Below are 12,764 nucleotides of genomic sequence, written 5' to 3' on the forward strand. Positions count from 1 at the left end.
CCAATCATCTGTCCGGACAAGGGTTGCCAATTGCCTTTAAATACTGCCTGCATAAACAGCGTTCCAACCAACGATCTGCAGTATTAGACGTCAATGACTACCAGAACATATTATACATCATGGATCAATCATTTGAAATTATCACACCGGGAGATTCGGCGGCTGCGGACAATGGTGACATTGTTATGCTGACCCGTGATGACGTGAGCGATTTCAATGAAGAGAATATCCTACCTCAGACTCCCGAGACTCTCACCAAAATTAAGCAATGGCTTTGTCCAACAGACTATGCTGCGGTCAATGGAGAATTCTACAAGCACTTGAGTTCCCATGTTGCTGGAACGGGCGACTGGCTCTACTTAACGGATGCCTACAAGCAATGGCATGATTCGAAAGCCAAAGGGATACTTTGGCTCAAAGGCATCCCTGGTTCAGGAAAGTCTGTCTTCGCCGCTAGATCAATTCAGCGACTGCAAGAAGAAGGCGTTCCAGTTCTCTATTTCTTCTTCCGACAGATCATCCGCGCCAATTATGAGCCAACAGCTCTGCTACGAGACTGGCTTGTCCAGATTCTACCCTACAGCCCGCCGCTCCAAGCCAGACTCAAGAAGTACCTTGACGAGCGTCGAACAATTGAGACGCTGTCCATCGAGGACATGTTCAGAGACCTTCGGCTAGCGTGCACATATGTGCCCAAGGTCTACTGCGTTATAGACGCTCTGGACGAGATGAACCTTGGCAATGATCAGTTTCTTCATGAGTTGGCCAAATTCGCATCTTGGCAGCCACGCAATATTAGAATGATGATAACTAGCAGACCCGTACCTGCAGTTGAGACACCACTTAGACCTTACCAAACGGTACAAATTCGCCTCCAGGAACAGTTGGTGGATCAAGATATTGTGGTTTATGTACAACGACTGCTTGCTAGCTCTCGCATTCCCAAAGATGATCAACACAAGATCCAGCAGGCAGTCCTTGAAAAGGCCGGCGGAATCTTCCTCTATGCTAAGCTGGTTATGGAACAAATCATGGAACAAGATGCCAACATAGAGCACATTCTTGAGACTCTGCCCGCCAATCTCAATGTCATGTACACTACTCTTCTGAGAGAACATTCTCACAGGTCTGGCATACCACACCATGTACAGCTCCTAGTTCTGCAGTGGGTAACTCACGCGAATCGCCCGCTCCGACTTCTTGAGATGTCAGAAATGCTGAGCGTGACACGTCAACTGGACGGTATACGTGAGCTCAAAGAGGTCAAAGACATCATACGTGCCATTTGTGGATCACTTTTGGAGATTCTCCCTGATGAGACTGTTTCTGTTGTACATCACTCTCTCACTGAGTTTCTCAAGGGCCAAACACGCTCTCCTGCTCATGGGCATCTAGCCGATGAGTATAGCTTGCTTGAATCTGAATCAACTCACCTCAGACTAGCACTCGCATGTCTATCTTACCTTGATGCAGGGTGCCTGGACAGCTATGAGATCATGGAGAAGAGCAAGATGAGAAATGAGAGTTGGAAACGTAGGAGACTTAACCAAGATTCAAGGCTAGAACACCCATTTGCCGAGTATGCGGCCTTCAATTGGCATATACACATAATCAAGGCCGGGTTATCGGCCAGAGGTCAACCAGAGCTATATAAACTGCTGGACAATTTCCTCCAAGGGAACCGCCTTCTCGTCTGGCTGAGTCTAGAGTGGCCGAATGTCGACTTTGAGGACATGTCTCCTCTACATGTTGCTGCTTATCTCAATCTGGCGGATTACATGCGGGATCTTCTGGAGAGGCCAAACACCAACGCCAATGTCGTCAATGAGAGGGAAGAAACTCCCATCTACTGGGCTGCGTATAATGGACATGAAGAAGCAATCAGGCTTCTCCTACAGCACGGCGCCGAGTCAAACAATTATAACGCCACCGGCTTGACGCCATTACACGAAGCTGCAATGCGAAACCACGCAGCAGCAGCACAGATCTTATTGACTGCTGGGGTTGATCCTCTCACTCCTAGGACAGATCCTCAAGCCAAACGTTACCATTATGCCGAGCGCAGGTCCACTGGGCGGACGCCGCTCCAATATGCCTGCAAGAATGGGCATAAAGAAGTTGTGGTCATATATTTGCCCTTTCTCAACGATACTAATGTTGTGTATAACGCATTGCACTTGGCAGCTGAGTGTGGCCAGGATAAAGTTGTGGAGTGCATCCTGAGACATCCAGGCATAGAGGTGGACGCCTTCGTTTCCCATCACACGGCATTATACTATGCTTGCGAGGCAGTCAACCCTCAGACTATAGAAGTCCTTCTGAAGGCTGGAGCCAATCCGAATGTCTTACTTGAGCCGAAATTCTATCAGAATCTTAGCATAAGGCATGGTGCAAAGGGCCTGGACCCGAATGGTTCACAGCGCATGCTTACAGCCCTGCACGTGCTGTCCACCAGTGCTGCAGGGAACAATCGGCCAAGCGTGGACAGGATTCAAAAATGTTTCGAGCTAGTTCAGGAGGTTGGGGTCGATCTAGAGGTTCCAGACCTCGAAGGCAAGACGGCTCTACACAGCTTGTTCTCGGGTTCAGCCTTTGTGTCATCTGAATCGGTTTTTGCCATGCTACGGCTACTTGTCAAGGCGGGCGCCGACGTGAATACAACTTGCGACAAGGGAGATACACCACTGCACGGAAATCTCACCAGCAAAGATGCTGTCCGTCTACTCATCGAGGAGGGCGGCGCAGACATCAATAAGCGACGAACTTCGGATGGTAGAACGCCGCTTTTATGTCTTCTCTCTTCTCAGTCACCGGAAACCTCGTTGGAATTCTTATCCTTCGGTCCAGACTGTAATGCCGTGGATAACGATGGCAATGGCGCTCTTCACGTTGCCGTAGGCTGTCGACATACCAATCGCGATCTCATTCTTGCTCTCTTTGCACGGGGAGCCGACGCAAATATGAAGAATCACAGCGGTCAAACGGCATTGCACATTGAGGGCGAGCATGGGCAAAGGCAAGAGGATCTGATTAAGGTCTTGGTGGAATCCGGCGCAGATCTTGAGGCTCGTGATAACAAGGGCTTCACGCCTTTATTTCAAAGAGTAAGCGCAAAGTTTTACGAGCGAGATTGGACTATGAGCAATATTCTCAAGATCCTTGTGGAGCTGGGAGCGAAAACCGATTGCCGCGACGACAAGGGCCGAACTTTGCTCCATGAAGCGGCACACCGCGATGCTTACGATCGATTTAAATACTTTCTGGATCTGGGGGTGAGTCCGCTTGCCCAAGATGAAGCAGGGAATACCATGTGGCATGAAGCGATTTACACTCGGTCTTACCCGTCCCAGAGGCCTTCTTTCCATGTCAGGAATGGTCCACCAGTTCCAGATATATATAATCTACTGACTGAGAGTGGAGTTGATCCCGATCAAGCAAACAATCAGGGGAGAACCCCCCTGCATATCGCCTGCAGTATAGAGACTGAGGCGTTTGACAGCCAATATGAAAAGACCCCTATCAATTACTTGTTGAGTGTTTGCAAGAACCCGAGCCCAGCCGACAGTGATGGCATAACGCCCCTCCATTTGGCTGCTACTATCTCCGAGTATCACGTCGCCGCACTCCTCAGAGCTAGGGCGAACGTAGCAGCTGTGACTCTTGATGGGCTGACTCCATTGCACCTCGCAGCTCGCGCTTGCCAGTCAAACATTGTTGACATGCTTCTCTATGAAGTCGAGAAAGATGGTTCTTCAAATGTCTCAAGTCTCGTTAATCATCGGGATAATAGTGGGCGAACAGCTCTTCATTATGCATGCAGATCCGGACGCCCAGAGGCGGTAGCGTTCTTACTCGCATCAGGAGCTGATGTTAACATCCGGGCGAAGGATGGTATGACACCACTACAAGAATGTACCAAATTTGAAAGCGAACTGGAACTTTGGAGAGGCTGTGGCTCGGCCAATGATAGACAGAATCGTCTCCAAGCCGCAGGGCTTAAGCTTGAGGATGAAACACGCCCATTTCTGCGTAGGATTAATCCACCCATGCAGGAAGACAAAAAAATACCACCTGAGCATACTTCGAGCCGCCTTGACGAGATACTAGACATGTTAGTCGCTCACGGACTAGACGTTCATACAACAGATACCTCTGGACGGAACCAGATTCAAGAAGCCATTAGTCTTATCAAGAGCCCAACAATGGGCTACACTATAAGATGCTTCTTGGCTTTGGCCAATAGACTGGATCCAAAATTATACAAAAGCGATATTGAATCTCTTTCAAGCCTTCGGGAGCAGGCGGAGGCAATGGTAGGACCTCCAGAACTTGAGCATCAATGCAATCATATACACTGTCATGACTCTGAACCTGATAAGTTCTTAATGTCACGAGAGTACAGTCGCGTCGAAGAGATCCATCGAGAGGGTACGGATTTCACGGAAGCAAGCCGCGCAAATGGTACGCCGTGGCATAGTTTGGTTCTTGGAGGATATGGACTGCTCCTCGAGAAATTATGCACTGGCGAGGTTGTGAAAAACTTTGAAAGCAAAAAATGGTGCACAAAGTGGCTAAATGGTATTACGAAGCGAAGAGGTCCCTTTGGTCCGCGAAGCATCAGCTCGCTCTTGATTGCCGCATGCAGCAGCAGAATGCCTAATATGGAGGTGGTCAAAGTGCTCGTTGAGACCTTCAAAGCAGACGTCAATGCGCAAACCTCTACACAAATCTTTAACCTGGTAGATGGACAGATAGTAGAGGGGGAGAGTGCGCTTCACATCTTGGCCAGAGGTCACCACTGGTGGCAGGTTCACCAGGCACTTCCTTATCTCATAAGTCATGGAGCCAATGTCAACTTGAAAGATCAGATTAAGCGGACGCCTCTGCACATCGCATTGGAGAGTATTCCAGGAAATACTCGCAGAGTGCCTTCTTTCCAAGAAGAAGCAGCTCGAGTACTTGTCAGTGCCGGCGCAGATATTCACGCAAGCGACAATATGGGCAAAAGCTGTCAGACTCTCGCGGTCAGAAGCAGCAATCCCAGAATGCTGCAGATTATTCTACCACCAGGAGCGGCATTGGACATCTCAATTTTATTCGTTGCAATCGAAGAATGCAATGTTCAGCTATTTGAGCGACTACTATCAGTTGGCATGGATCTCAACAAGAGATGTAACGCCAGTGCTTCAGGAGACAAGCTTGGTCCAATAAAGAGGGATGGCGCTACAATTGAACTGGATGAGTTATACGCGTTGCTACTCGTTGACTATAAAGCAGCAACTCACGTTAATGCCCTAAATCGCGGCCCCGTTTTCGGTAATCCTTTCGGTAATAACATCGCAAATCCAGCGCAACCTGATGACAATAAGTACATTCGTATGATGGAGCTGCTTGTTTCTCACGGCGTGGACCTATATGCCAGGTTTAACAAAACCGCTCAGGATATCAGTGCTTCTCTTGTGGCTATGCCATCCACGAATGAGACCATCAACAGTTCTGAGAACGACAGGACAGGTAAACAGCCCCCTCAAGGCCATCACTATGAGGACTGCACTGTCATTCATGAGCTGTTGGAGAACAGCAAATTTATCCAAGACATTATTGACTGGAAATCCATCGACCTGGAACATCGCGATGGTAAAGGCAGGACATTGCTTATGGCAGCATGCCGGAACAAAACCTTCGCCGATGTGACAGCTACGAAGCTCGTAGAACTGGAAGCCGATCTGTCAGCCCGGGATAGTGAGGGCAAAAACGCTCTTCATCACATCTTTGAGTCTCACGCACCGAATGAAATTTGCAAACACAATGAGGTGGTAAAACTGATGCTATCCAAAAGTCCGGAGCTTGTACATGAAGAAGATTTCAAAGGTAATTTACCAATCAACTACGTTCAGCCAGGTTTCTGCAATCCGTGTATGGGTTTCTTCCGACAAGCACCTTGCAAAGACATTGTCGATATCCTTCTAGATGCGGGTTCAGACCCATTGCATCCGGACGCCGACGGCAATTTTCCTATACATTTCCTCGGTCACCGGCCGAAGCATGCATTGTTTCAGCGCTTTCTTGACATGGGTGTCCCAATCGACATACGTAATACCAAAAATGGTAACACACCATTGTTCAATTGGTTCTCTTCAGAACCTTCATCCCTCGACAGGCCACGAGTTGGCTTACAGAATATCGGTGTCTTCGGCGCAGGCTTCACAAGCACAGCCTTCGCGAGAGCATCCCATCCAAGCACCCTCTACCCATTCCCAGCGACAGTCCTCCCAGGTACAGCCACCCCAAGCGTGAGCTTTCCACGCACGAACTTTCAAAGACCATTCCTGGCACAACCAGTCCTCGCAAGCACGGGGTTTCCGGTTGCGCCGCCTCAACAGCCAGTAGATAGAACCAAGCTCGAGGATTTTGAACAAGAGCAGCTGGCATTCTACGAGGAGGCAGGGGCAGATTTCATGGTCCGCAATAATGCTGGAGAGACTCTCTTACATATCTTGGCGAGCTCATCGTTCCAAGGCAGCCATGGTGGAAGGAGTAAAGACGACATCACCATTGCAAGGTTCAAATTTCTAGTTGCAAAGGGGCTTGATCCTCTAGCCGAAGATGGACGACAAAGAACGGCTATTGACATCGCTGTAGCATGTGATAACAAAGGATTTCTGGATTTCTTTAAGAAGTGAGCTCACGAACAAATGATGCTTGGGGCTGAAGGCTATGCAAGTGTTGAGATAGATGTTTTTAGACGCTCCATATTCTATTATTAAAATATCAGGATGAAATCTGTATATCTAAGCGTTCCACGGTCCATTTCCGACGAACTTCAATTCCTCTCGACCAAAATTCTCCTCAAAGTTCAGGTTGGTCTGCATTCCGGCGGCAGCCATTGCTTTCAGTCGTCTGTCCACCAAGCCACCTGGGGCATCAGCTTTCAAGAATGAGTTAAAGCTCTCTATCTGCTCGTCTGCCGTAGGAAATCCGGTGCGCCCATTGATGAGATTCTTCGCTGCGGCGATGGCAGAGTGGTCCCAGCCAGCTACTCGGCGAGCAAATTTGTCAACAAACTTTTCGAATTGAGCATCTGGGATTGCACGATTGATCCCTAGAATTATTTAGCATTGCGCTCAAACATTGAACATGGGAGCATTAATAGGCTAGTAGCTTACACCCGTAGAGAGCAGCAGTCTCAGCGTCAATGCTGTCGGCACCGATTACAACTTCGAGGGCTCGACTTCGTCCAGCCAAGCGGGACAACAACTCGATTCCACCACCACCTGGATTTGCACCTTGAGAATTTACATTAGTAAGAAGATATGTCAAATCAGTAGATAAAACTCACCGAACCCGACTTCATACTGTGCAAGTACGGCTTTCTCTTTGCTCCCAAATCTAACATCCAGAACCGCTGCAATCTCTGCACCAGCATTGTAAGTGAGGCCTCTGATGGCAGCTACTGTGAGCACCGGAGCTTTTGCTAGGCGAGTAATGCTATCCCAGTATCGGGGGTTACCGGGGTACAAGTCGGGGTCTAGAGTATTTATAAGGTCCACGTGTGTGGAGAAGAAGTATTTCGAATTCGAGTCGAAAACAACAACCTTGACATTAGGGTCGCTGGTAATTTCATCAACAAGGGTATAGAAATCACGGAAGAAAGCATTGCCTTGGATATTGAATGGAGGATCTGAAAATGTCGCACGCCAGTATGAAGGGGTGATCTTGGTTGTCGTTATCACGGATGAAGGGGCAGTGGGTGCCGGAGCACCCGTTGCGGTGTGGATAATGGAGGCGATGGCCAATGGGATGAGAGTAGGAAGCCTCATTTCTAACTAATGATATTCGGCTTGCTGGATGTATGTAGACGTAATAATTTGTCGCTGAGATTCGACAACTAATGGAGTTGGGGTACTTCTATCTATCACTTGTCCCGGATGATACAGACCTTTATAGAAAGCCAAATGAACCACAGCTACCAATGCTATTACTGACAAGAAGTTAATTTGTAATGCTCGTGGAGAGAGAATGGAATCGAGGTCGTTCATACGTCATACAGAACATATTATTCGATTAATCATGCCTAGAGTAGAGAAAAAGCTAGGAGCGGCCCGGCTCGTGAAACATGTCCGCGGAGCGTATTCCCAAGCTGGTCTAACAAACCCGTTCACTGGAAATCACTTCCGCTGACCTTCTAAGTTGGTACATTACTTGTAAGTACCTGCATTAATAATTCGTCCTAGATTGTACATTTCCACAGGTTTGCATAAGGTGAATCTACTGGACAATCACTATTTGTATATTAAGCTATGCCATCTGGGTGAACAGTTCCACTCGATCTCTACTTCATAGCGAGCGATTAGGGCCCATAGTAAAGAACGCAAGAAAGTCTTACAGTACATCTCTCTAACACTAGGCACACTGCATCCGTCTCTGAGCTAATTGTCTAAGGCATATTATTATCTCACATAGTATTAATTTTAATAAATATTGTATATTTTTCTCGTTCACTTACCCCAGCTATTGTAAATCTTGTCCAATCAATGCAATCTGTATCAAATCATAACTTCCGTTCACGTATGTTACAGTGCACCGTAGAAGACTTTTCATTGCAAATGGAGCAGCGATGTCTGTGAAATCACGGTCAGACAAGTTAGCTTCTACTACAACTATAGTGTCAAACGTGTATGCATGAACATGACTGCTGCCAACCCCCACCCCCCGAAATGCTCTGATGACGGGACCACCCTCTTTCTGGGTACATAGGCAATCTTGCCCGCGTACGCCCGCCACAATGCTTGCTCTTCTTGATGGAATTTACCTGCAAGAAACCGAAAAATGCATATACATAACGCAGCGAACATAGCCTCTGGAGTTTTTGACCATTCTTCGTCGTCTTTTGCAAGGTTAACAATTTGTAAGTCGCTAAACTCGCTAATTGGTAAGCCAGAATCACAAAGTCCCAAGATGCAAGCCAAAGTCCACCTAGTCTATCCACCTAAGATGTATACAACGTACGTCACTCAAGCGCTGAGTAGGCATTCGAAGCACTGTAAGGCCTCTCGTAGGCCCTCGTATTTGTAATCGACTATAGAAGAAAAATTTGTAATACTTGAGCAGCTCTGCAGATTACAATGAAGAGAGTTCTTGGTAATGGTGTCCTGTCTCTAGATTCAAGAAACATACATTTAACATTGGCAGCAACGGGTCAATATTTAAAAATCACTTACTCCATGGTTTTTGTGTTTATCGGCGAGATTTCCGGGAAGCAATCCCACATCACACGTTTTAGGAAAGAGACATTGTGTTAATTGCGTCCGTGATCGCGAATTGAGGATTGATACCATGTATAATCCCAGAGTTATCACTGATTTCAACATCAGAACATTAAATTGGAAATATCTCAATAGTAGTTAACCCTCTGCTAGTAAAATCGCGCCTCCATTCGCAGGGACACTAGCACCATTCATCCAACGAGCATCTTCGCTCGCTACGAAAGCTACAATTGCCGCAATCTCCTCTGGCTCTGCCAATCGCTTCTCAACAGTGGCATAGTTCTTAAGTCCTTCCATATACTCTTTGGGCAGGTTAGCTAAGGCGTTCTCCATGGCAGGAGTCTTCGTGGGCCCGACGCTTATTGAATTGATCGTGATGCCTTTCTCTGCAGCTAGAGCGCTCGCCATAGACCGGGTTATACTGTTTAATGCTGCTTTACTAGCGCCGTAAAGTATTCCGGGCTCGTCGGCCGCCTGTTTGGCTGTCACGGAGCTCACATTAATAATACTCCTTAGCTGCAGGTAATCCCCAGAAAGCTAAATCTCTGGCTTTAGTACTCACTAATAGCCCGTAAGAAATAATATTTTACTTACGCAGTAGAGCAAGATCCTGCCGGCAGCCTCGGGGGTATATATAAAACCCACGGCTGAACATGTACAAAGCTACTCTGGTGTGCTAAAAAGAAGTTGTATTTATGCAACTACAGAAGGAATCCATCGGGGTACTCTGGGTATCGTGTTCATCTCCAGTACACATTGTTCAAAGGGCAATCAAGTTTGAACAACTCCTAGACAGCAAACGCAGCGACACCAGCAATAGCCGCAACGGCTGCGCCATTCAAACAACGGGCAGTCCCGGCCCCAGCCGAAGGTATTGTCATCGACTGGGTTGCGGTCGCCATCACTGTGCTGTGTGAACTCATGGCTGCGGTTGAATTAACCTTGGACGGCTCCACCACTGCTTCATACAGGCTACAAGACGCGTTCTTCGCCAAGGGGCAATCGCTCTCGACACAGATCGCCTGCAGTTGCGGCCCTTGGGCCTTGATCACCGTGGCAGGCATAGCACAACGCATGCCGAAGCCGTTGGAGAGGGCGTTGCCCACGATCTCAATGTCTGAGGCGGCTACACCAAACGACTGCGCAGCTAGGGCAATCTGCTGGATGAAGTATGTCAGTTCTGCGCTGTCGAGGGCCATGAACTTGTGGACTTGGTAAAGCGACGCTCGACCCCCATAGGCGGGAAAGCCGGGCATTCCTTGGTGCGAGCAGGAGAGGAGGGAGCCGAAGAATTGATACAGATGCGTGAGGAGGAAGCTGTACACTCCCAGTTAGCAGGTTGTGACGAATGATTGGTGTACGGTCAAGGTGTCAACATACTATTGTCTCGAGGTGTCGTCGTTGGCGGGCTTGTTCTTCATGAGCGGTGCTGCGCCGCCACCATCGAGAAAGTTGACCGATTGTCCATGAGAGCCACCGGTATTGGTCGAAGCTAGCTGGCCATTAAAGTACGGCAAAAGATTGACCGCCTTGCCGTTGACCTGACCTGGGGCAAGGATGCCGGGCACCTTGACGCCGACGTTGGGAGCTGTATCTGCAGTGAGGGAACGGACGAGTTAGAGACGAAAGTCAATGCAATGTGGAGAGGCGATGAGAATTGGCGTACAGTTGCCGATCACGACGGTGTTGACGAGGAGTGTGAGCAGCGTCAGCTGGTTCTCTGCCGTGTTTTCTTTGAGGAGCGCCGTGGTGTAGTAGTCGCATATGGAGACGCTGGCTGGGCGCTGGGCATTTACCACCGAAGCAGCCGCTGCGAGAAGTACACTTGAGAATTTCATCTTGACTATATGAAATGTTGGAAGGCTTTGGCAAAAGAGCAACAGCTGGGGGGAGGATAGTTTGTGATTCGTGGGTGCTGGGACATGGCTGTGATATAGCTTCGTCTTGTCCAGGGTGATTGTTGTGATGCCGACGTCAACACTGTCTATCAACCTCTCGCCTTACTCCAACGATCGTGTAATATCCCGTCTTCTCGTAAGTGGAAGTTTGATTTGCGTCATGGACTGAGACATTGATGCCGGAAGCTGTTCTATCCGGTGCTACTGCTGAGGTGAATTGGCGCTTGGGAGAGCCGCCCTCTTGGCTGCGATAAGACATGCAGGGAGGCAGCATGCAGGGCGGCAAAGGGGCTCATTACGGTGTCCTCGATATTTGCCCGATCGAATCCAGATTAACGGGACCATGATTACTGTGGCACAGGTTGATTAGGTGGCATTCGATTGGCTGGACCTACTATGGCTCTCTCGGAGAGGCATCGGTCTCAAGGGGGGGGGAGGCTGGGGCTTGGCTATTCTCGGATAGACTCGTGTCGATCTGGAGTCCGTCTTTGTGTTTTGTTCCCGGAGATTTGAATCTCGATTCGTGGGGTTTTGCTGTCATGTCGTCTTGGAAACATGTTTGACAGATGCTTACGAAGAGGCTATTGTCATGGGTATTTGCGTGGACGTTCTGTTTCATTGCTATTCATTGCATTCACAATGAAGGGCTTTGGTCTCTTGTCGATTCATTTGCTTGTTGCAACTGTAGTATGCGCAACATGTACATGGTTTACAGGTTTAATAGCTAGCTAGATATTTAAAACAATTAGGTAAGTTAATATCTACTGTAAAGAAAAAATATAGGGATTTTTAGATAAGTTTATCTATGTAATTAGCGTTTACTGTTGCTGGGAGCGCGAGATTGATGGACTTAGTACTATAGTAGTATACTAGTTGAGGATAATGGCGGCGGAGTGACAAAGAATAGTACCTATGACTTTCCATTGAACAAGCTATTAAAACATATCCAGGAATCCCAGTCCAGTATACATGCGCTGTTACAGAATAAGACCTTGATAATTTTGGATTCACTCTTCATGCTCGTTTCGCTGGCTCATCTTCTCATCCTTCTCCTCATGACGATAGTTAATTCAATAGGTGGTGATTATAAATTGCAGGTTACGCGCTTAAATGGCTAAGCAAGGGACCGCTCACGAGGGATAATCTGGGGAATCTGCAAGATGCCATCTTCTCCGCAATATTCCCCAACATTGTCCATCATCAGGACTGCAATTCCGCTCGGAGAAAAGGTCATCATTCCCTCATTCGGGCGATTCACGGCGTTTTCCATCCTGACGAAACAGCGTGCAGAGCTGACCGGCAATGACTCGCGTGTCAACCGTTCAACCAACGCCTTGGCCGCATCACTGTGACCCTCACCATACGATTCCCTTGGGCGATACTCGTACGGCAAAATTCTATCCTTGCCTGCTGCGGGCACTAATCTCCACTACTGTGGTCATCGATGTGGAGAAGTAGGCTTGTCTTGCTCGTCCAACTTCCGACTTCTTGACTCAATGGCTCGACTCTCCGTGTTATTCCCCCACAAGCAAAGGCACATGGCAATTCGTGAGCAAGGGCCGGCACCCATCTTTATGGGGTAATTACGCGCTATCGCACT

At 48.2% G+C, this 12,764-nt stretch overlaps 2 protein-coding genes across 2 annotated transcripts; both read right to left on the minus strand.

Moving 5' to 3' along the window:
• Positions 1-6,791: 6,791 nt before the first annotated feature.
• Positions 6,792-7,820, minus strand: M431DRAFT_110690 (hypothetical protein; the record flags this gene model as incomplete). The annotated part of the gene is made up of 3 exons (XM_024911760.1): positions 6,792-7,102; positions 7,167-7,286; positions 7,340-7,820. 3 exons carry the CDS (start codon positions 7,818-7,820, stop codon positions 6,792-6,794), a joined length of 912 nt encoding a protein of 303 aa, XP_024778009.1.
• A 2,234-nt stretch (positions 7,821-10,054) lies between these two features.
• On the minus strand, positions 10,055-11,104 carry M431DRAFT_78374 (hypothetical protein; the record flags this gene model as incomplete). Its single annotated transcript, XM_024922680.1, has 3 exons — positions 10,055-10,583; positions 10,647-10,860; positions 10,933-11,104. 3 exons carry the CDS (start codon positions 11,102-11,104, stop codon positions 10,055-10,057), a joined length of 915 nt encoding a protein of 304 aa, XP_024778010.1.
• Positions 11,105-12,764: the final 1,660 nt, after the last annotated feature.

The sequence above is a fragment of the Trichoderma harzianum genome (genome assembly GCF_003025095.1).
Source record: "Trichoderma harzianum CBS 226.95 unplaced genomic scaffold M431scaffold_3, whole genome shotgun sequence".
NCBI classification, from domain to species: Eukaryota; Fungi; Ascomycota; class Sordariomycetes; order Hypocreales; family Hypocreaceae; genus Trichoderma; species Trichoderma harzianum.